At 42.5% G+C, this 25,589-nt stretch overlaps 1 protein-coding gene across 1 annotated transcript in view; it reads right to left on the minus strand.

Annotated features, from left to right (window-relative positions):
• Positions 1-25,589, minus strand: part of LOC148442148 (uncharacterized) — a 290,790-nt gene that overhangs the window by 217,367 nt on the left and 47,834 nt on the right. The window contains exons 4-5 of the mRNA XM_088464170.1: positions 23,800-24,129; positions 22,683-23,018 (exon numbers count right to left, since the gene is read on the minus strand). Of these exons, the coding sequence (XP_088320296.1) occupies positions 22,683-23,018; positions 23,800-24,129 (666 nt within the window). The remainder of the gene's footprint in view (positions 1-22,682; positions 23,019-23,799; positions 24,130-25,589) is intronic.

Consider the following 25,589-nt stretch of genomic DNA (forward strand, 5'->3'; position numbering starts at 1 on the left):
AAACAAATATTTATTTATGTCAAAGAATACACAATGTAATTTTTTTAAGCTGCTGGCAAGTCACTACCAAACTTGTCTACTGTCGGTGGTGGTTAGAGGAATAAAGGAAGATGTTGCACTTGGTATGTCACTAGTCTGCCCTCTGCTGGACTTTCTGAAGTACACCCCTGTAGTGTTGTCTGCATAGAATACATTTTATATAACTACGACCATTCATACACTACTGATATTGTAGATTTACAATATATATGAAATTGTCAATATCCTTCCTTGTAAAGTGACAATAATGTTGTTGTTATTGGTAATGAGTAATCTAATTTTTTCTCTAAGGACATGATATGCAATGACCATGCCCCAGAGCAACATTCTGGTGGATGTCCATCTGCTCCTAATGGTGCATATACACAGTACGTTAAAAATGCACGATATGAACGATGACTATCATATCGTTATCGTTCATATCATGCATTTTTGGTACCTTCCAACTGACCAGTGATGTGCAGGCACATATGGACAATAACGATATCGACCTTCGCCCATGCATGCAGGCCAACCTGGTCGATATCAACCAGGTTACATAGGGAGCCACGATCGTTGATATCAGGTCGCTGGCCCATCATTGGTGGGTTGGTGGTGTGCTGGATGATCGATATTGATCATCCAGCACTCCAGGAAGGTGCAGGGAGATTGTTCAGCGATATCGTTATCGATGGTCCCGTGTGTATGTACCATAAGACCTCAGTATTTAATTTTCTATAGGCATTTCGGCTACATATGTACAGTGATTTACAATTTAGGCATTTAGTTCTGGAACTGAAAGCTCAAAATCACTGAGCAAGCTCAGAAAAGCAGAGTAAGAACTTCTAGAGCTGACCAGATCCACTTTACAATCCAACTGTGTCACGGCACTAGGAGAATTGTGACTCGGTATGGGACCACTTGGTCTAGCTGTTTGTGCTGGAATGTGAGTGAAGCTGGATAGCCTAATAATGCTACTCTTTATGCAGGCCACTGGCAGTGGTAGCGTGAGACTGATACTGTAGAGGAAGTCAGAAGGACAGACACATGGTTGTTGCAGGTCAGCAGGATTTGCCTCTTACAGAGGAGCTGGAATGGAATGCTGGGTAGCATAACTAGTACAGGCTGCAGACTTATACTGAGACAGAATGCTGGGATTTCTGGAGCAGACTGCAGAAATATATGAAACAGAATTCTGGAAGCTTCACTGGAACAGACTGCAGGAATATACTGCAACTAGGTGCTAGAAGCACAACTGAAGCAGGCTGCAGAGTATACTGGAAAAGGTGCTGGAAGCACAGCTGAAGCAGGCTGCAGAGTATACTGGAAAAGGTGCTGGAAGCACAGCTGAAGCAGGCTGCTGAAATAAAATGGAACAGGTGCTGGAAGCACAGCTAAAGCAAGTTACTGAAATATAATGGAACAGATGTTGGAACTACAGCTGAAGCAGGCTGCTTAAATATACTGGAACAGGTGCTGGAAGCACAGCTAAAGCAAGTTACTGAAATATAATGGAACAGGTGCTGGAACTACAGCTGAAGCAGGCTGCTTAAATATACTGGAACTGAGTACTGGAAGCACAACTGGAGCAGGCCGCAGAAACATACTGGAACAGAATGCTGTGAAGCAATATATAAGTATACTGGAACAGAATGCTGTAAAGCAATATAGAAATATACTGGAGCAGAATGCTGTAAAGCAATGCAGAACCAGGAGCCAGGTACTATAGGCCTGATTCAGAGCCGGACGCTATTTGCGCTCACTCGTTCAGAAAAAGGGGCCGGCTATTTAAATTGAGCACTCGCTCTTTGCGGTCTGTTGACGCCTCTATGTCTGAGCGAGCGAATGAAACATGCGCTCGCTATTTTGTAAAGACGCCCCCTGGCCGCTCGCATCCTACCTCATCTCCGCTATTTATTTGATTAATCGAGAACATCGAAAGGCATCTGAACTGCTCACAGTGCTTGTGGTAGGTTTATTCTACCGCAATCATGCGAACAGTTCAGGCTAAGAAACAACCAAGTGACGTGGTCGATGACGCTGCTTTGTTAATTATGCACACCCTTAAAACGCCCGTTTTGACCGTTTGGCACGCCTGCGTTCGGATCTCCACTCCCCGTTTTCAAGCACCTTCCCCTGTTACCACCCACAAACGCCTCATCCTGTCACTCAAATTAGCAGGCACTCGCTATTTTGCGAGCGCTCGATTTCTGACCGCAATGACTGGTTGGCGCATGCACATTGTGACCCATACGCATGCGCAGATGTGCGCACATCGCTCAGAGCGAACGAGCTGCCGCTTACGAGCGGCTCTGAATCAGGCCCTATGTCCTCAAGTTGAAACATTGTACTGGCAATGTACTGCCAATACTTCCTGATTTAAATAGGGTGCCTTTGACGTTGATAGGCTGAGTGTAACATGTGACCAAAGTTGCTAAGTGCTGGTTGGCAGTGAGGACCTTGTGATACTGTCCAAGAAGAATGCATCCATATCAATCAAGAGAGATAAATGTCTCACATTTGCACAACTGTTTCTTATGTGTAACACAAAATATATTCTCTGCTCATTAATGGGTTATAAATAGTTGTATCCCAGGTTTGTGAAATTATTTTGAATCAATATTCCTGTTGTGGATTATACAGTGATCTTAGGGCCTGATTCAGAGAAGAATAGAATTGCACAACCGCACACAAGCGGCTGTGCAATTCCGTCCATTTAAAATGCAAATACACCTCCTTGCTGCAATTGCAATTGCGTGATCCCAGTGCTGCGACCCAGGTCTAGGGTCACCATCGAAACAGACGCGACCTCGGTCGTGATTCTTATTGATGTTGCATTGGCCAGGCTGCGGGAGCTAAAGCCTCCCGCAGCCTGGCCGGGTCCTGGCAGCTTGCGAGGCCAGGATGTCTGCGTGCACCCACACACAGGGGCGCCGAGAGGGGGGGGGAGCGGGTACAGTTTACCCGGGCCCGGGCTTCCAGAGGGGCCCGGCAGGGGCCCGGCGGGGGCCCGGGTCTGGCGCCCCCCCCCCTCACTTCCTCCCTCCCTCCCTCTGCAGCAGCCCAGCACACAGCGTGTGCTGGACTGCAGCGGGAGATTGCTTGCTGCTGCTAAGTAGCAGCCACAGCAATCTCCTATGCCTGAAGGGGGGAGCGATCACACTGATCGCGCCCCCCACTGGCTTTGCGCCGGGCTGAGGGGCTCACAGCGCCCTCTCCCCGGCTGCAAAAATCTTTTTTTTTCAAGGGGGCGTTGCCACGCCTCCTGAAATTAGGCCACGCCCCCTCTTTACCGGGGCCCGGCGTGGCTCTCTACGCCCCTGCCCACACAGACCCTGGTCTCGTCCCATTCGGAAAATGGGGGCAACACGTCCCTGTTTCCGGGAACGCTGCCAGTGAATGCCCCCACTCTGCCTCCCAAACGCCGCAGCCTGTCAATCATGGCTGCGGCTGGGACATACTGAGAGTGGGCTCGCAGTCGGAGAGCTGCATATGCACAGTACACCTGCTGCGCATGCGCAGTCCTCCAAACATCGGAGATGTGCGCTAGGCCCTTAGTTCAGTCAAATAGCTACTTATGTGGATCGATCCATTCCCCATGCATGTGGTCCTAGAGTTGATCACTCTGAACAGACTATTAATAAAGCATAACCAGGGTTGGCTGTACTGTGTGCTGTTATACATATGGGGCCTGATCCACTACGGATTGCAACTCCGATTACGCACGCAGAACCTATGCAAAAATATGCCAATGAATGCGATCGCACAGCTAGGATAGAGATGCCCACTACCTCCCACTACAACTTTTTCACACCCGTAATACCTTGCAGTCTTGCATATACATAGGGGACATCGAGTAACATCGGCCCCCTGACGCACAATTACAACAGGTCTGACCTTACTCAGAAATGACTAACCTTGTCGCACGCACTGAGCACACAAGCTGCGTATGCCGTTGCAGTGGCTAATTTATACATGCCCAGGAAACGGCGTTTCTCCAACCACTCCCTGTCACCACCCCCAAACACTCACTTCCTGTCAATTACTCTGCTATTACTCTGCGTGGTCTCTGCAATCACAGTGTGCAGAATGGTAAGTGTAGCACAAAGAAGGATCAGGCCCATAATCCTCAGTATCTCATGTATTATAATTAAAGCCGGCTACTGAAAATGCTGTTATGAATGTTAGGACCTTTGTTTGTATCAGTTCTCAGTATCTTTTTTTAATATTATGCGCTGTTTAAAGGGTTAGAGCAGCCGCTCCACAAACACCTCTATATATACCATTATTGGTTATAATGTGTGCCGCTTTTAGGGGCAGATTTATCAAAGCTTAGAGAGAGGTAAAGTGGAGAGAGAGAAAGTACCCACCAATCAGCTCCTGTCATTATTCAAACACAACCTGAATAGTGATAGTTAGGAGCTGATTGGTTGTTATTTTATCTCTCTCCACTTTATCTCTCTCCAAGCTTTGATAAATCTGCCCCTCAATATCTAAATAACTGCTTCTATCCATCCTCAGTGTACCACTCTGTCCCTCAAGCGGGAAGCTTGTGAGACAGTCATTGGGATTAAAGATATATTGCACAATGTAATACAGGTTGAGTCTCCCATATCCAAAATGCTTGGTACCAGGAGTATTTTGGATATCGGAATATTCCATATTTTGGAATAATTGCATACCATAATGAAATGTCTTAGGAATAGGGCCCAAATCTAAACACATAATGCATTTATGATTTATATACAACTTATACACACAGCCTGTAGGTAATTTTATACAATATTTTCAATAATTTTGTGGCTCAAACAAAGTTTGTGTACATACATGAAATTCATTTATGTTTCATATACATCTTATACACACAGCCTGAAGGTCATTTTATACTTTATTTTTAATAATTGTGTGCCTTAAACAAAGTTTGTGTACACTGAACCATCAAAAATCAAAGATTTCACTGTCTCAGTCATGCTAAAAATGTTCCGTATTTTGGAATATTCCGTATTTCGGAATATTTGGATATGGGAGACTCAACCTGTAATTTGCAGTTCTAATTACTATTAGTAATCTGCTGTGCCTGCGGTCGGTAGTAACATGTGCAGCTGTGGATGTCTGTGCAGCCACTTAGCAGTCCTCAGTGACTTGCTTGGTCCCCCGAATGGGTGGTTCATGAGGTGGTCACTGAGATTAAGGCAATATACACAGAGCAGATGAATATAATATATAGTATTATTAACGCCTTTCAGGTTGTCCCAATTTATAGGTCCCTAACTAATATTAGCATTCATGCAGGGTGACAGGCTGACTAGCACACAGCAACATGCTGATGCGCATTTCGTTGTTTATTTGTCATGCTTTTGCTCTACAGTGTGTAGGCATCCGGGTTGTGAAAGGATCCTCACTGTGGCTCCAATGCAGCTGAACTCCCTAAATTTCTATGCTTGGTTTGTAGAGTCCACCTAGAAGTTTAAATATACATAGGCTGATTGGTTGAAGGGTATGCTGGGACTTGTAGTTCACAGTCGCTGGACCAAGATTTGCTCTAAGAGGTGGGTGCATAGCTCTGATCCACTTTTAAGGTGTTTTGCTTCATGGATCATGGGATCGCCTCCTGAAGAGCCATGCAACTGAGACAACCAAAGTTGACTCTATAGGAACCAAAGTTGACTCTATAAGAACAGGACAATTTGTTGAAAAAAAATCTCTGTTTTTATTGCAGGTTCCCTGTCACATAGTGGCATCCTGTCCAAACAAGCCCGGAAACTTCAGAACTTATATCGCATAGGGGATATCATAATGCTTCTGTTTTGCTGCTGTTCTTTTGTGGATTGCTTTCTAACTTTCAATACTCTGGTGTATCTTCCAAACCCCTAAGGGGTTATTAAAATAAATGTATTCATTGATTCTGGAACTGTGGAAAATTTCATTCTACCTCTTTGGATGAGGAATATCTCATCTCTACTGAGTTTATTTAAGCTGCTGTTTCTCTCATTGGGAAATGAATATCCAATGGGCCCATATTTGCAGAAGTCTAGACATTGTATAAGCAAATTGGAATTCTGCAATTTGAGTACCTCTCCTTTCATACCGTGCTCAGGACCATTGGTCATCTTAGTCTGACATGGCTGCAGAAGCATGTGACCAGTCTGAAATGTTTTTTTATGAAAAAAATCAGTCTTTGTGATCTTCTTCAAACAGTGGTTGTTTAAAGAAGTTTTTTTCCCGGGTGATCCCAGCATTCCCAGCCTCCGAAAGACATACCACCTATATATTCTGCTTTCCCAGACACATTTAATGAAACTACCCTCGCATAGAAAATGGAAACTGTGCAATATATTTGATAGAAGGCAAAACTCTTTCAATGTGGTTGAGTTTACCGTTTGCCCTTACCAGAGACTCAGGCTAAGAGAAGGGGCTCATCTTTCTCCATTTCATAAAAAAAAAAGATAGTGGCCCTGATTCAGAGCCGGACGCTCTGACCAGAGCGCTCGCTCTGAATCAGGGCCCACCTCCATAATTATGGAGCGTCCTCCTGGATGCTCATATAGCTGTGGGTCACCACCCACAGCATATACGAGCATGCAGGATGATGGTCGCGATGGTCTTGACCATCGTGACCATCGCCACTGCGAGCCGAAGCCTGCGGTTGAGTTTCTCAACCGCAAGGCCCGGAGTGCTTTTGGCTCTATCAGAGCCAAAATCACTCCCACTGACATCACTAGTGATGTCAGTGGGGCCGGCTTCTGACGGTAGGCGTTCCCTTGGGAACGCCCCCGTCTGGGAGACACGCCCCCGGCACGCCCACCAAAGGGGGCGTGCTGTCAATCAACATCGACAGCACGCCCCCTTTGATCAGACTCAACGAGCGAAGGAAAGTCCTTCGCTCGTCGCGTCTCACGCATGCGCACGACGGAGCTCCCTCCGTCGTGCGCATGCGCAGTGCAGACCATCGACCCACTTGCGAGCGGACAGCTGCTCGCGAGTGGGTCTGAATCAGGCCCAGTGTTTTCTACCCTGTATTTACTACAGATGTCTCAATAATATCATGATTAAAAACAATTAAACCCTTCCACTCATTTCTAATATATTCGATCGGATCAAAGGAGCTAAAGTTTTCACAAATTTGATCACAAGCAAACATATCATTTTGTAAACATCAGGTCCAATAATGATTGGTAGATGGTCATTAGTACTTAGGATGCTCACTATAAGTATTTAGTGACACTTTTTGCCTTAAGCAGCACTCCTGCAGTATTTCAGACTGTCATCAATGAGATCTTCTGAGACTTTGTATACAACCAGGGCCGGCCCGAGCCTAATATTTTTGGTAAGTGAAGATACATTTTGGCTCCCCCTGGCAGACTTTGCACGTGCCCAAGGTGCATGCACCCAAAAAAGAAAAGGGGTGTGGTGTCATGGGAAAAGCCATACTCACGAGCACCACCCTGTAATTCCAATCATGCTGGGTACATGCCCAGTGCTCTTGGAGTGCCCCCAGTAGTAATGCCCCCTGTAAAAGTGCCCCCAGTAGTAATTCCCCCTTTAAGAGTGCCCCCCAGGAGTAATGCCCCCTGTAAGAGTGCACCCAGTAGTAATGCCCCCTGTAAATTGCCCTCAGTAGTAATGCCCACTGTAAGAGTGCCCTCAGTAGTAATACCCCCTGTAAGAGTTCCTCCAGTAGTAATGCCCCATGTAAAATGTGCCCCCAGTAGTAATGCCCCCTGTAAGAGTGCCGCACCCACACAAAAAAACCCCAACACAATTCTTACCTTTGGCCCCGATCCTGCGTGCGCTGCCGTCCGCCGCTCCTCCAAACTATGGGAGAGACGTCATGACGTCTCTCCCATAGTGCCCATGGGTGGGAGCTGGAAGCCGGAGCTCAGGAGTGAGCTCCAACTGTCACTGCAGGGAAAGAGCCGAGCGTCCGCTGGTAATTAAATCTCAGTGGGTGCCTGGCAAATGAAGCCTCCCTGTGGCGCCTGGGGAAGGGGGGAGGAGGAGGAGTGTGGTGGTGGCGGTGTGGGGGGGGTGCGGGAGGACTGTGGTGCTGGGGACCGCCGGCCACCACAGTGCCCTCTGCTGGCTGGCGCTCTACGCACCAGCCAGCCCTGTATACAGCACAAGGTCATGGTCTTTTACCTCGATGGGTTGGATCCATAAATTAAAAACCTTAGTACCTCATGGACTTAATGGGGACTTTGAACTCAAGTGGTTTTTATGAATTTTTATGTATTCTTATTTTAAAAAAATGTTTTTGAATATTTTTATGTATGCCTCTATATGTATCCATGTTAATGATTGATAATATTTATATTTTCCTTTTTTCCCTTTTATGTATGGACTTTGGGCATTTGCACTTTATATGATCCAATGAGATGATCTCCGTGCTATTTGTATGGACTAATGGACAAAATGCAATAAGAAGTTAGGGTCTTTCATCATCCTGCAGAGAGTTTCCTCCATTTGAAACGCAAGGAAGTGAGTGGATAACAGCCATTTCCTGTAGTGTGGAACGCATACAAAGCGGAAGTGATGTGACGTCACTTCCGGTGACCTCACTTCCGGTAACGACACTTCCGGTAGCGGCACTTCCGGTGACGTCACGTCCGGTAACGGCACTTCCGGTAACCACGAGGAGGAGATGAGGCAGGAAAATTGAGTTATTTTCTGGATATTGGAAGGGGTATTTAAAGCCCTGGAGACGCTTACTCACCATGCTCCTGAGGAAGAATCAAGCAATTCGAAACGCGTTGAGCCGGTGACCGCACATGGAACGCTGAGACGGGGGAATCATGAACTACAGGAGGGATCACGTCAGTGTCCGGAACCACTGGTTTCCTTCTATTTACATCTTATATCGATAACCCCATCCTGCCTTTCCGGTGTGATACATATATATAAGCGGTTTTTAATCTGTCTAAATGTGAGTGTTTTTTTGTCTGAATAAAATTTTCTGTCAATACATACAGTATTGCACTATTTTTGGTATATTCTTCTCTTTTTGAGTTGATCTACACTTGAAGTTGGAATTTCCTATGGTGTTACAGACTGGAGATACTATACGTTTTCTACCTATTTTGAAACATGTGAGTGTTCCTTTGTCATCACCATTATAAGTGTAATTTTATTATCATTATTGCACTATGTTTGGTTTCTCTTTTTTGAGATATTGATGCAAAGGAAGCGGAATTGGAATTTCACACATCTTGAGGAATAAATCCTGGAAGATTTACATACAGAGGATCTCATTGTGGTTCCATTTTGGAAATATAAGGAGACATTGTGTGGCAACGCCAAAGGGTGATACTTGACTTTGTTTATTTGTATGTTTTTTTAGAGGACAAGTGAGGAACCTCTTAGAAGTCTCCCCTAGGCTGCAGTCATTGATTGCGCATATTTGGAACATTATAATATTATAATTGTCTTTTACCTCGATGACATTGAGAATTTTCTTTACTGTTAAATTTAAAAACTGTAAATCCAAACAGTGTTCTGTCCCCTCTTTAGGGTACATTTTGTCTATAGGCACACAAGTATTTTATGCATATAGCACCACAATATTATCATTTAAAAAAAAATTTATATTTATACTCTCCTGATTATATTTTAATGAAATAAAATGTAATGTTTAAATAGACTGATATAGGTAGCAATGTGCCCCTAGCAGAGACTTTCTTTCTATCTCTCTTTGTCTTTGGCAATGGACTATGGATATACCCAGAGAAAATGAGAGCCATCAGAGATTGGTGACAACATGTAGGGTTGAAAGCTACACAGCTTTCCTGAGCTTCTTTATATTATATATATTTATATTCTACAGTATTATATTCAGTTCATCGGGAGTTACTCAGCTGTAGTACCTACTGTATTGCAGGCCCCTGTCAGACCAGATCATTTAATGTATCTAACAAAACAATTTTAGGAGATTGTTTTTTGGTAGTGGTGCTTACCATATGTACCCATCTTACGTCACCTCCTGGAAAGACTTTCCTTTTGATATCCAGTATAAACTATTATTCTGGCCCTGATTCAGAGCCGGACGCTCTGACAGAGCGCTCGCTCTGAATCAGGGTCGGCCCTCTTACTATTTGGAGCGGCCTCCTGGCCGCTCCCATAGCTGTGGGTGACCACCCACAGCTATAGTGAGTGGCCAAAATGATGGTCGCTATGATCAAGACCATCGGGCTTGCGACGAGACCCTGCGGTAGGGTCTCGCTGCCGCAAGCCCTGTAGTGCTTTTGGCTCTATCAGAGACAAAAGCACTCCTACTGACATCACTAGTGATGTCAGTGGGGCCAGCCCCAGACGGTAAGCGTTCCCATGGGAACGCCTCCGTCTGGGCAGCCACGCTCCCGGCACGGCCACCAAAGGGGGCGTGCTGTCAATCAACATCGACAGCACGCCCCCTTTGGTGCGAGACCCATAATGATGGCTTGGCCGTCGTTATTCGGGTCTCGCGCATGCGCACGACAGAGCCGCCTCCGTCGTGCGCATGCGCACTTGGGCAACATCGACCCGCTTGCGAGTATGTGACTGGACAGTGTAATTCATAGGTAATAAAATGGCAAGGAGCATGTAACATTGGTTAAGACGCATTACAAGTTGTTGTTTTTTTAGGACACAATAAAAAACAAACATACAGTATCAGTAGCTTTGTTCTTTGCAAGCTAACTGGGAAACGTGTTTTACTGAGAACCATTCTTTTATTTCACTGTAATATCGCTTAAAGATTGCAACAGCATTATTCTGAGAATATTAGCATAAATGACATAGATTTGGACAATCAGATTTGGTGTCTGGTTGTCATCATCATCACCAGGTACTGAGCATTAGCAAATGATCTACGTCCAAGCAGACACATATACTGTACCTTTATTTGGTCATGCACTCAGCATTTTTTGCAGTTTGGTGAACACTGCGTTATTGTATTTCAACAACCTTTCTAATTACTGTACATTTCTGTGTTATAAAAATAATTTTGCGGCCACTGATCGGCTGTGACCCACATGCCTGTCACTCAACAGCATGTGAGTCACAGCCAATCAGCGGCCACTAAATTTAGAGCGGCCTCTGATCGGGTGGCGAACTGTGAGAATTACAGAAGACTTGCATCTTCTGTCATTTCGCTCTGTATAGGTGTATGTTATCAGACATACACCTATACATGTCCGAAATAGTACGGGTAGTCATTTTTTTGTTTTGCCAAGACCCATGGACACTACTGGAGTAGGGGACAAAATCTACGCTAAGAGGTAAGTGAAAATTGGATTTTTTTTCCAAAGGTAAATCATGTGATTTCTACCTGGAGAAGGGGACGTGAACATCTGGCATTAGTATGTGTGAGTGTGTTAGGTGTGGAATAAAATTGTAAAATCTGCAGTGTGTGTGTATTGTTGCTTTTTGACTATACTTTTTACAGTAGGGGTACGAGTGCTGGCCACCTGCTGGCACATTATAATTTCAACACTATTACCCCTGCACCCGCTTTCCAGGGCTGCATGGAAGAGCCCTGGGCTTCAGCTAAAGCCTGGGGTGCTCAGGAGAGGGGGGACCTCTTTATTGAGGGGTCTCCACCTCCCCTGAGATCCCTGGCTTGCACTGACTAGCTTGGGGTGTTAATACTTTGGTCGAGGAGAGCAGGTGAAAGGGTCCCCCGGCTGTGGCATTACACCCCAGCTAGAAATGAGTCCAGTGCTAGTTTTAAAAATAGGGGGAACCCAACGCTCCCCCCCTATTTTTAAAACCAGAATTGTCTCAGGGAGCCCAGTACTGGTTCCAAAAATATGGGGGAACCCTACTCATTTTTTCCCCTTTATGTTTGCAACCAGGACTGGGTCAAGAGCCAGGGGGTGGTTATGCTTTGGGGAGGGGGGGAACCCCACATCAATTTTTATTTTAACATGACCCATTTAAACACTTTAATATAACACGAGCTGCCTGCACATATTTCATTGATAAAAAAAATCAGAAACATTAAAAAACAAACAAGCACTACAAGTCTTTGCAAACCTTGAGTAGAACCTAGTAGCATGTCTGACAATGTCGTAGATCTGGGTTGCCTTCTGCTGGTGGGTTGCTCACTGCTGGCAGAACCGAGGTAAACTTCTGTAGTGGTAGCTGCTAAAACAAAGCCAAAAGACCATTGTTAGGAAATTCCATTATTCTTTTTAAAGAAGTTTAAATGAATTTGAAATAAATCATTTATTTTGTTTCAGATGTGCTATGAAAGCATTCATGGATGGTCTGAGTTTGTTTTTTACATTGTCTCAGATTAACTACTTAAGTGAATTTTGTATTATTTGTCTGGTTTCTTTTTTACCCAAGAAGATAAGGAGCTCTTTTAGCAGCATGTTAGGATAAGTACCTATATCCTGTATTTCATGGGTTTTATATAGAGATGTGCGTGGACCCCTGTGTTATGGCTTTGGATCAAAGGGGCCCCATTACCAATAATCACATTTAGCAGAAGCTCCTGCCCTCTTACCTGAGGAAGGCTGCCACTGCTTCTGGTCCTGGCACCTGCACAATGAATGTCAGGCACCGGGACTTGCGCATGCGCATAACACTAGAACAGCTTTTCAGGGCTGAAGCCCTGTAGGGCTGCCTGAAAGGCAGTGCAGCAGCTTCCACTGGAATCCACTCTCTGCTTATGGCAGCCGGGGCTGGCAGTCCCAGTGGGAGGAGACACCTCCTCCTGGGGCTGCCTGTTCTGTGCATGACTGACAGGTGGCGCTTCCAATGGGAAGCCACCTCCAGTCACAATGTAGCCAGTGCAGTCACTGACTGCACTGGCTCACTGAAGTGGAGGACTTTACTGGGGGGGCTGCAGCCTCGCAGCCCCTAGGTAAAATCCGCCACTGATCGCATTTGCAATGTGGGTGGGATATTAGCGTCCATGTTTGTTTTGCAGGATGCAATTATAGCACCTGCATGTATCAAATTGCACATGCAGGGTCAGGGGCTCCGAAAGAAGCCTGTCCCTGCGATGTTCTTGATATGAAGGGACCATCTCTATGGACCACGCATGCGCAGTGGCCATTGTCGGAGAAAGTTCCAGAGTAAGCCTCTCCTGGTAAATTTTAAAAAGTGTAGTACATAGGCTACAGCAGCACAACACCATCTTCAGATAATGTGGCCAAGCTCCGAAATGCTTCACATTCTGGAGCTTGTTAAATCCAATAGCTTTGTATGCCCCATAGAAACCTATGGGGGCTGTGACTGCGGTTAGAAGTGGAGAGGCCAATGCAAATATAATGTAGGAGATATCTGCTGCGGTCCCTCCATAATACATCTGGGGCTTACTAAATATTTGCAGGTATCCCCATGGGTAATTTAATTTTGGGCAATATGCCGCAAATCAGTGTTGTTAATCTCATCATCATACAATACTAGGTCATCCCCACTAGAATCTACCATTACAGAAGTCTCTGTTTGTTGTAATTGGTGGCAAAGGTCTTCCTCATAGAATTTGTAGTTCATTTTGATGAACCTCAGTTTTTCCACATTTTTAAGAATTATTGTCCTTAGCCGATCACTCACAAGGTAACAGGATGTGCTAAACTCTTTTAGAGTACACACTGAAATGTGGGGAGCTTAAGTAAACCAAAGCTATTGTAGTTTGTACAAGGGCTCCAAATTGCCTTTTTATTCCTCCCAGTATTCAAAGTTTGTTTTTCAGCCTTAGTTTTCTTTTTGTGCACTGATTTGCCTGTTTCAAAGGAGACACATCTAGACTTACATTGAGAGGGTGTTGCATGCAAGGTTACAGAGGACTGTATTTGGTCCCAGCTTTCACAATAGGCATTCTAGTGCATGAAACAGCAGTAGCAGGACCACTTTTTTCAAAGAAAGGCTATTGTCATAGCCTTTATTTATCACTGCGTGTGGTATATGGCATGTTGCCAATTTTACATTTTTTGGCAGTGACTTTTCCCTTCATAGTTAGAGGTGATGCTTATTAAGATATTGAAATACTTTTTAGATTTGAAGTGCCCTTACTTAGACCTTGTTTCACTTGACCTCCTTTAGTAGATGTTGAAGAAATACTATCACTGCTTCTGGTGGCGTGTTCTTTTTGACTTCTTGATTTCTTAAAAATTTTGATTGTGGGCCACTCATACATCTTTTGGGCTTCTTGGCTTATGGAGATCTTTTTTGGGGGGATCACATTTGATTGGTTTTAGAGGTAAGCAGTGGCATTCCTTTAGAACTAAATTGTTGGATTTTGCAAGGCATTTTGATGTGCCACAGATCATCCATTTGGGTGGCAATGATCTGGGAAAGTAGTCAACCCTAGAATTGTTATAGAATTTGTTTTGGTCAATGGTGGTTGTGTGGTCCTGCATTTGTGGATTCAATTTTGTTTCCATTATTTGAATCGGGCCGATGGGGTTAATTTAACAGAGGAGGGTATGTTTTTTGTTTGTTGAGGATCTGTTTCGGGTCATTGCTACATTTGTCTAGTTTAGTATGGTGGCAGTGCAGCAGTTTTGTTGGTCAGAACTTTGCTTTGGCAGGAAAGAATGTTCAGGTCATCAGTCTGGGTGCAATTATTTCATTGAGGTGGGCTCCCTTCTTTGACTGGTAGTTGGCAGTACCACCCTAATGGGGGACAGTGATCTTCACCCAAGCTTTGCCAACCTCTATATGGACCTTCTGGAAGAGAGGCTCATTTGGAGTGGTGAGTTTGCAGCAAACCTGGTCCTACATGGAAGATTCATAGACAATCTGTTCTTCACATGGTATGGAGATGTGTAGTCAGTAAACCGGTTTATATAATTTCCCAATTCCAATCCATTTTACCTAACCTTCACCAGTACCCTCAGTCCACATACCATTAATTTTCTAGATGGTAGATAATTAATTTTCTAGATGGTAGATAATGAAATTTCCACTGTACATTCCAAACAGATACAGATTCTTACAATTGTATTCACTTTAAGAGAAACCACTATCTTAAATGGTTGCAAAATATACCTTCTGGTCAACTATGATGTATACATAGAAATTGCACTAATATATCAGTGTTTTAACATCACTCAGTCCAAAATTCAAATAGGGGAACCACACCAAGTACCATTTCAAATGCTTCCAAACATAGATGGCTGGGACTCACTGCAGTTGCTGTGGCTCCTCTATTTGAATTTTGTACTGCGCTGCAGCCCCGCTTCTGGAGTCTCCACTGCTCACAACAGTTAATAGAAGCGTTCAAAGAAAGAGGGTTTCTGGAAGCACTGTTGAATGATTCTCTCAACAAGGTTTCAACGACCAATAGAAATATAATAAAGATATAAAATCTACAGGACACAATTTTACACAAGCTATTAAATTCATCACTAGTTTTAATTCAGTAACAAGTAAAATTAAGACAATCATAAACACTAATCAAAAGATCCATTTGGCAGATCCACTATTAAAAGAAGATTTGGGTACAGGCGGTAAAGTTAAATTCAGGAAGGCCAAGAACTTGGGAAATTTGCTGGCACCATCCTTTTTTAAACCTAACCAAAAGGACACAACCAATCAGATTAACAGTCCAATTGGTTACAAAAATAACTTTTCGGTTGCTACAAATGTTGTTCAAATAGATGCATTACATGCAGTTTCCTTCAACATAAAACTACATTTTTCACTTCATTTGTCACCAAGGAAAAATTTAATATTAAGTAATTTATTAATTGCAATTTGACTTATATTTGCGGTATACAATACATTGCATGCACAACCACCTGTAGACTGAGAGACAGACTATTGGAACATAGAAGAAATGTTATTAATAAGTGGATAAGAACCTACAGTATCGAGACACTATATTGAACAACATAAAGGAGACTTTAAATGTATACATATTATAGGTATTGAATCTATTTCATACACAGCCAAAGGAGGAGACAAATTCTCCTGTCTCTGCCTGTGAGAAGCATACTGGATACACAAAATGCACACATTAAACCCTAAAGATCTTAATGAGGTTGCGGTGGATTTTGATGTATAGTCCATAGATGACACCATAGTTCCCTATGGGTCACCAGTGGCTAAGTTGGGTCCATCTATCCACCCCCCTTTGTCAGAATTACATTTCTTCCTCCATTTTCTCTTCCATTTGTTTAAAACATCAATAATATTATTAATAATATCAAGATTACTGTTAACAATCATTCACTTATTTGAATAAGTGAAACAGAAGCCTTTTATTTTATTATATATAACTTTTTTGAAACCCTGTCATTCTTTATATAAAGACGTATCAATAGATTATACACTATTTTACTGTTTGTTTTTTCAAATAAAAAAACCATAAGTGAACACATATATCTTTATAATATATATTCCTTTTTTGCTGACTATTGTAATTATTTATATAATTGTAGTTTCTATCATGTACTTCTGGGTTCCGCAGTGTTTTTATATATGCTATTGATAAGATTTGTAGCTAATCTATAATACATACATTGTTGTACATTTGTTATTAGTGACATTTCCATGGAACACATAACAGAGGTTTGAATCTGCTATTTTGTATCAGGCTGCGATTCTATCACAGCTGAAATTGCTTTTTAGTTATGCAAATAAAGTCTGAACTATAAAAGGAATACATCCCTTCTCTCAGTCTATGTGTCACGGTCGCCGTGATGAATTCCCCTGTTGATGGGATGAAAGCTGAGGTCCCAGGTTTAGGGAGGAACCAGAGGCGTGAGGCCTGAATATAAGATCTCCTCATCCACGGATGTCAGATGTTGACGAGACCAGTCCAAAGGTGCGGAGTGTAACCAGCTGGGAGGTGTTCTCCAGGGACCCCTCCAATCAGGATATGGGTTTAGGCTGCACCCAGCTGGCTGGTCGTGGTCCTTTCAACTGGTGTCTGATACCGTGGGAATAGAGTCAAATAAATAATGGCCCTGGGAATATACTTCTAGAAGAAGTACTAGTACGGAAGATAGATACTTGTACTGGAATGCTGGATGCACTGTTATGATAAGGAAAGGTTCTTGTAAACAAGTTCTCCGGAAAGGGCCCTGGACGCAAACTTGCGTCGAGATAGGCACTTGAAATTAATACACCGGAAAGGGGTCCGTGACACAATACTGCGTCAAGAGGTGGTACTGTAAGGCACACAGGCACGATGTTAGACGCAGTGTTGCGCAGAAAGTTGGCACTTGTTTTGCACGCAGGCTAGATGTTGGACGCACTGTTGCAGAGAAAGTTGGTACTTGTTTTGCACACAGGCTAGAGATTGGACGCACTGTTGCAGAGAGATTCGGCACTTGGATCACCAGTAATCATGAGGGAACCTGGAACGAGGTAACAGCAAGAATACACTCAGTAGTGACAACGTTGCACAGGCAACTTCCTGTTGTCCGTAGACTGGCTTTATATCCAGCAGTAGCAGATCATTGGTGGACAGTGTCAGCTGACCACCACCATGCTATCATTGGGTACAGAGTAGTCAGGTGATGTAAACTGTCATGGTCGCGTCCATGCCGGCAACCACAGTAACCAAGGCACAGCTCAAGTTAAGGCAGTCTACATGGCTCTAAGAATAATACTCAGTGCGTTACTCTTCGCGGCACCCGACGTCTCAGACCACATGGGAGATCAGGGGAAGCCAGCTCTGGGGTGAGTATCGGCCGATCCTAGGCCACAACCTGACACTATGCTCCTGACGAAGGTGTTTGAATACACAGAAACGCACTGAGCAATCCATATACTTCCAAACCAGAGGGACATTATCCATTTACAGCACGGAGCTACGATATTCACCTGTCCGGCTGCTAGCACAGAACCCACTTACTTTCTCCACTGCAGTGATTAGCCCCTCAGCAATTGATCTTGCAAGTGCTCCTAACACTAGGAGCTTGACTGGCTACCAATCCACCCACCCACTATCAAGGGATGCCTTCTGAATAGATACGGCAGCACCAATGGTGACTAAGTGGGGTGAGCAGAACAACGGACCGCTGACATTTCTTTATTGATGAACACAGCATTTAACATATTTATGGCCATCCTCTTAAACCTATAGAGTCACCTCAGATGCTGCAAGCCGTCAAGTGTAATCTATTTCAAATTTCAACCTTTTTCTCCACATTGGAATTGGATTATACTGTATATAAACTTTGTTCTTAAAGTGCACTTTCCCATCTGAACAGATTCTTTATTTAGACTTTAGATACTAAGTACCTAGGCTCAGATGTGAAAATACATTTATGTTGTGGTTCACATGATATATATATATATATATATATATATATATATGTATGTATATATATATATACAAGTTATGTGGAATTTAATGTATATTTTATATTAAAATGATTTGCTTTTATATATTCCTGTCAGTGTTGTTGAAAGTGCAGCCAATCAGTGTATTAATACCCAAATGGGTGAGTAGTTAAGTTAGAAGGTTGAGTGGATACCTTTGTTGCCTATAGGGGTTTTTAGAGTTGTGTTTGTGCACCTTGGGTGGTATACACCTGTAATGCTTGTTGTTGGTTGTGATTGGGCATTGTAGATTGGCTGATTTCTGGTCACCTTTACTTTGCCACCATATTTCCTTTCAATTAAATATTTATTTAGTTTATTATTAATAATAATAATAATAATTATAATAATAAATATCTAACAATTTATTCTGCCAAATTTACGTCTGTGTCTTTATTTATTGTAATTTAGTTGTTAAGTGATTTGCAGACATGACACACCTATCCATTAGATGGTTTATGCTTCTTCTTCCACTACAATGCATTCAGCACATTTCAATGCATTTATAAACTATACAATCATCATTAAAACTCATGTTAAAACACAAGTAACAATGCATATCAAATGCATAGTAAATGAGTATGCATTTGATACGTGTTTTTCAAGAGTTTAAATATACACCACTAATGCCACTGGGCAGGTAGCCAAGTGCTACATTAATTTGCCCCATATACAGTATATTTATTAAGTAAGAATGACAAAATGTGTACTTTACATATATTTTATTACAGATACAAAAGAAACGTTAGGGTATTTTATTCTTCCAAGATCCTTTTTTTTACTTTTATTGTCACATAGCCATGGACCTTAAAGTGTTACATAAGGACTAATATACTGTAGGTCTTTTCTTTCTCTTGGGCATATTTATTAACATAATTTTTTTCTAAAATAATTTGAAAATGGGTGTTTTCACACCCTTTTCACATTATTTTAGTATCACATTATTATAAATTTATTAAAGGGCAATTGGAGTAGTTTTCGTTAAAAACGACTCCAATTCACATATTTTTAGTAAGTAGATTGCATTCCTATACTTGTAATGGGAAATGAGATCTGCTCAGATTTACTAAAAATATATTGTGAAAAAATACCATGGGAAGGCTTGTGATAATGCCATCTTCAGATGGCATTATTGGGGCTTTCCCCCGGTTTCCTGATTCCTGCTTTGCTCTGACATGCAAAACAGAGATGGGAGCTGGCCCCTGTAATCAGCTGTTTGGTCTAAATAGACAACAAGCTGATCACTGAAAATAAATAGTACAAAAAAACACTTACCTGCATCCAGAGACCGGTGATCGGTGCTCCAGTGAGGTCCTCTGGGGCTCAGGTCAGCTGGTCTCCGGGCTCCTGCACTTTGATCCTGGTCAGCTGCTCTATGCTACAAACTGAGATGCCGGCATCTCAGTTTGCAGCATAGAGCAGCTGACCACGGTCACAGTGCAGGAGCCTGGAGACCAGCTGACCTGAGCCCCAGAGGACCTCACTGGAGTAGCAATGTAAGTGTAAGCTGAGTAGGGTGGGGGGACTGCAGGGGGAGGTGCCACAGGAGGGTCACAGGGGGTGCCACGAGGGAGAAGGGGCAGGGGCGATTGTGGTCATTGGGGGGTGAGCCGGCGGCACATGCACGGGCATCTTCTCACTGTATTTATTGCAAAAAATACAGTGAGAAGTATGTGGAGGATATTAACAAGGACAGAGCTTTATCGCAAGCTCTGTCCCTGCATGCAGATGTTAGTACATCCTAAATTCGCAATTCGAATTTAGTCAAGAATATCACACTACAACCACATTTAAAATGCGGATTGTAGAAAATAGGGGCCTCTGTCTTCCATTAATGAAACTCATAGTACTGTGCATCATGATGACATCACTAAGGACTAACAACCACCTAGCTCATGTGCATAAGCAGAACAAAGAAGATTTAAATAAGAAATCCTGACCGTCGATGACAGCTAAAGACTAATAAGTAACATATCACTTAATTGAACACTGAGAGCATATAAAATGGCTTGCTTATAAAAACATTAAATAAATTATAAATATGAGATTCTGAGGGCTTATCTCATGGCTTTTTTTCAGCCACAACATTACAGCCTCTGTGGTGTGGTCATTCTTGGCTGCCAACTGGCATAATCTGCTGGACTAATTTCTCTGTAGACCAACTCCTATGCATAAGGCTATTTCCTTTTATTATAAATTCTTAAGTGATGACCTAGCTCATGATATGGTCAGTCAGGGGATATGTCTGACACAATTCCCAGCTCTCTCCATCACTGATTTGGTCTGGGGGCTGCTGAGATTGCGCACACTACTGACTGTTAGTACATATAATGAGTTGTTCTTAAATGTGTATCATCGGACTTATCTGTCCCCCCACAGACGATATAGAATGGGTCTATCTGACTCTCACACTTGTCCTAGATGTGCCAGGGAAGAAGCATACCTCTGTCATTGTCTTTGGGAGTGTCCATTCGTCCAAGGCTTCTTGAGGAGGGTAAAGCGGGAAGCTGAGATCCACTTTCTCAAATGTGTGCCTTTTAGCCCTGAATGGGCCATTCTGAACATATTTCCGAGTTGGTAGAGACTCATTCCGGGCAGAAGGAAGCTACTGCTTGCCGTTAGTGCTGCTGCAAAGAAGACCATTTTGCAGGAATGGATACATCCAACCCCCATTCATTTTCAATTAAACTAGGAAAAATTTTGATTTATTTTTTGTATGGATTGGCTGGAGGCATTGTTCGACAAGGCGAGGAAAGTATCTTCCTTTTTTGATATGTGGGAAAGGTTTATCGCAAGCCCTATCAACCTCAACACAATCACAAATTTATCATAACATGCACATGACCCAGTACTATGAAACACAAATTCTTGGGTGATCCTCCCATTGTTTTGCTCAGTGGGTGAGTGTCAGACACCCTGTTTCTTTCTTTGCTTCTGAGTAAATTATTTATATTTGCTTGACCATACTTTACCTGGATATTATATACTTGCCTATCTCACATTCAAGCCTTGAGCTACATATCTGCCTTTATATTGTATATATCTGGTACTTAATTGTTATCGAATGTCTTGTCGATTTTTTTGTATTGTTGATCTGTTTTGAAGTGTTGTGTATAGAAACGGCGTCTATAGATGCACACTACGTTTACTTTATTGTATATCATTTACCAGTGTATATATGATTTATATGCCTCTATTTAGCCAATTTGTCAGTAGTGTCTTTGTCAGCAGTGTCTTTGCTTTAAATGAAAGAAATATATAAATATTTTATCAATTAAGCATTATTTGCAAGGCCCAGATAATCAGCATTCACCGACGCAGACCCTGGCCCAGGAAAACGGGGCGATGCCCCCATATTGGGAATGCTGACCAGACACGCCCCTACTCTGCCCCCAAACACTGCAGCATGACAGTCATGCTGTGGCTTGAGGGATCTGCGAGCAAGATAAGAGGACCCATTCTACTCATGCACGCAAACCATTGGATTTATGTACATCTCTGAACAGGGGCGTTTTAAGAGAGGAGGGGGCCCATGTGCACTCCTCATGCAGGGCCCCCTCCTCTCTCCCTGGTGGCTGGCAGCCGACTGATGTGGCTGGCCAGCCACCAGAGCATTAGTAGACTCCGGGCACTAGACTGTGCCCGGAGTCTACTGTGCATGCGCAGAATGCCGGAAAAATGGCCGCGGCCACACTATGGACATACTCTAGTGCCCGGAGATTGCTGCGCATGCGTAGAACACCGTAAAATGGTAATGGCGGCCATTTTTCCAGTGTTCTGAGCAGCAGTAACACCCGACACGGGACCTCGTACAGGTAAGTTTAAAAAAAATATGGGTGCAGTGTGTGCTGTGCGGTGCTGGGCCCCCCTGGACCCGGAGGCCCGTGTGCCCTGCACACACTGCACCCATTATAGATACGCCACTCTCTCTGAATCAGACCCAATATTCCCTATCCCTATATATCCCTATTTTATATAAACACACATTGGGATTGATTCTTTTGTCAGAAGCCAATTCACCTACCAATGTGTTTTTGGAGTGTGAGAGGAAATAGGAGTAACTAGAGGAAACCCATGGAAACGCAGATAGAACATGCAAACTCTCACTCTCTGGGGTATATTTACTAAGGTGCAGGTTTTTAGAATTGGAGATATTGCCCATAGCAACCAATTAGATTCTACTTAACACTTATCTTGCACCTTCTAGAAGATAATAGCTAGAACCTGATTGGTTACTATGGGCAACACCTCCAATTGTAATAACCCACACTTTAGTAAATATACCCCTCTCTCTCTATACAAAGCACCTTAGGAATTAAATTCATGACATCAGGGCTGTGATTCAGTAATGTTAACCACTACGTCAACCATGCAACCCTGTATTATTGAAGCAAAATGCTTACCAAAAATATTGACCACAATGGATGATATATGCACTTTCCTTTCATCAGTGATGACGCACCAGTACACTCCAGTATCTCCCAATTCTAAATGAGTCATGGTGACTGTGTAGGTCATATTGGTGACATTCTGAGTCTTCAAATACAATCTGTTCTGAAATTCATCCTGGATGAATCCATTAGAGTCTATGAGATGAAAACAGCCAGTCTCATTCCATCTGCACCAGTATATCAGGGAATCCATTCCAAAGCTGTCTGGAACCTGATATTGTGCCATAAGTGACTGTCCTGGAGATCCAATGAATGCTTTAGAAATTCTGTTCCTCCTCTTACTTGGAGCTAAAACACAAATTTATTGGCTGTGAGTGAATAATAAATGCTTTTTAAATTAAGTCAATATGGTGTAAATAATCATACTCATTGGCAAACTGTAACATATATTACTTTCCCAAGCCTCCATGAAACATATCTTCCCCTCCACCTCACTTCTATATTTTATATCTTCCTTCTATGCATATGAACAGTGCCCATGGAAAGTCATTTTTAGCATCAAGCAGATGAATCAAAGAGAATGATTCTACACATCACATCATCATAACTCTGATCACTCAGATGGCTGAGATGATGATGAGATTTGTGTCATTATGACATGTCCCCACCCACTTTGCAGGCTGCTGAGTAGACTTCAGGCATTAGCCTACTTCCCCAGAAGTCCAGGAGGTCTGCAAAAATATGGGAGACAGTAACATTCTGGGACAGTAGGTAACTATAACATTCTTCTGTAGTGGCATATTTCCTCACAAATTTTTTTTATGTTTTACTTGTGAGCCTGTTGTAATGTAGTGACAATCTGGTAGAGAATCAGACTGCACAAATTAATTCTGATTCATCGCCAGACCTTACAGAAATTGATGCCAGAGGCCAATTTATGTGCATGATGGACCTTAAACTCCTAGTTAAAGGGTAGATTGTACTAAAAGTGCAGGGTGCTATTTAAGATCCTCATTATGAGTAACAATCTGACATTTGCTGATAGGGTGTTTCATAGTCGGGTCTTTGCAGAGGTACTAAAGATTAAGACATATTTTATAATTTGCTCTATAACATTTTTTATACTTACAATTAATGATGTATATATGAACATCCTTCCAATCAGATCTTTCTTCATATGTCCCAGTTCCACAGCGGTAGAACCCAGAATCCATAATTTTAAGGTTATTTACAAGGACGTTGAAGTGTGTTGTGTTGGTATCCTTTTGTAACAAAACCCTACCCCAGAAGTTCCTATGAACATATCCAGAATTGTTTATTATTGTGTCGCAAGTAGTAGAACTAGTTTTACACCAGTACATCCTTTTGGTATAAGATTCCGGATGAATGGGACAATCAATCTTAACAGTATCGCCGAGCATTGCAATAATAACCTCAGAAGAGGAGGGAATCTTATTTCCTGTAAAGATATTATAAACATACAAATAAATTGATTTAAAATCATAATCCACCCATTTTAAATTACAAATATATAATTTATTATAATGCATAATATACCTGTATACACTACACACAAAAATGTTATCATAAAATCTAAAAAATACATAAGGATCAAAATTAAATTTGAAAAAGAATAATTGAACTTCTCTTTATTTAAAAACATCACACATATTTATGCTTACAAGTGCTGTACATCTGTATTAGAATCTAATTGCAGATTTTACCAAAAGAATTGGCTTAAGAAGAATACAAATAAATTAAAATTCACATTCGAATAAACCACTTAAACATATATTTCATATCATATACAGCATAAAAAAAAGATGTTTAGCGCTCGACATAGCTTTCAAATTGCATTTTTTTTCTGCTATGAGACTTGGATTGTTTCAGATTTGTCTGCTCCCCAAGGTTCTGAAAGTGATACAAAATATAATTTCAAGTGACATTGAGGTTGTGATTCAGGGGTGGACGCACAAGGGCTGATGGTTTCTCTTTGCACATGCGTCCGAGTCACAATGCGCATACGTCCCAATGTTTACTGTATAGAGACGGAGATCCCTGCAATTTGATGGGATATTTTGGGTGGTAACCTGGGGGGTGGCTACCAGAGGTGTGCCTGTTGCGGGCAATTAAGCATCTAAATACGCACTGACACTGGCAGCTATATTCAGTTGGACATTTTGCGCTTTCCATAGGACAAATACAATGTCCAATGGTGGGACCAATGGTACGCCGGTAGTGAGTCTTTGTACACACATCTGCAGATTCACGTTGCAGCCAATGGGCATCTCAATAGGATGCCCATCGGCCACAGAATTAGAAAAAAGATGCAGTAGCGGCTGCAACAAAAGACACAACCACTGCCGCAATAGCGTCCACCTCTGAATCACCCCCTTAATTTCACAAGCTTTGGACCCTGCAAAGTCTATATATACACTACTACCTGCTTTTGGGAGTTGTCATTTTGTGTTAAGAAGTGGGTGGAAGAGGATCCAAAACTGCTATAACTGCAAATTATCTATATAATAAAATTAATAAATAATATAATTAATTAGAAAATAAATAAATCAGTTTAAATGGAATCACGGTCTTATTGTTAAGACTGGAATGTTGTTGATCAGAGATCTGTTCTTTTTTTCTACCTGTAAGAATACAAAATAGGGGAGTACTGTGCATTAAAGAGAGCATCATAGGTGCAGTATCAGTAAAGTAAATAATTATACTTTCAGACAGTGACTGCTGTCCATTTCTCTGATATCTTTGACTCTCTTAGTCAACCAGTAAAAATTTGGTATGTGCAAGATGGCGGTTGGTTCTTTCTGAAACTCCGCTCTCTTGCCATGACTCCAAATAGCCTGTTCCTGTGCCCAAGTCCTTAGGCTCTCCTCATGGTCAGGACTATTTGCTGTGTCTCTTTCT

This window comes from Taudactylus pleione, unplaced genomic scaffold (genome assembly GCF_031769625.1).
Source record: "Taudactylus pleione unplaced genomic scaffold, aTauple2 ptg001605l, whole genome shotgun sequence".
NCBI lineage: Eukaryota > Metazoa > Chordata > Amphibia > Anura > Myobatrachidae > Taudactylus > Taudactylus pleione.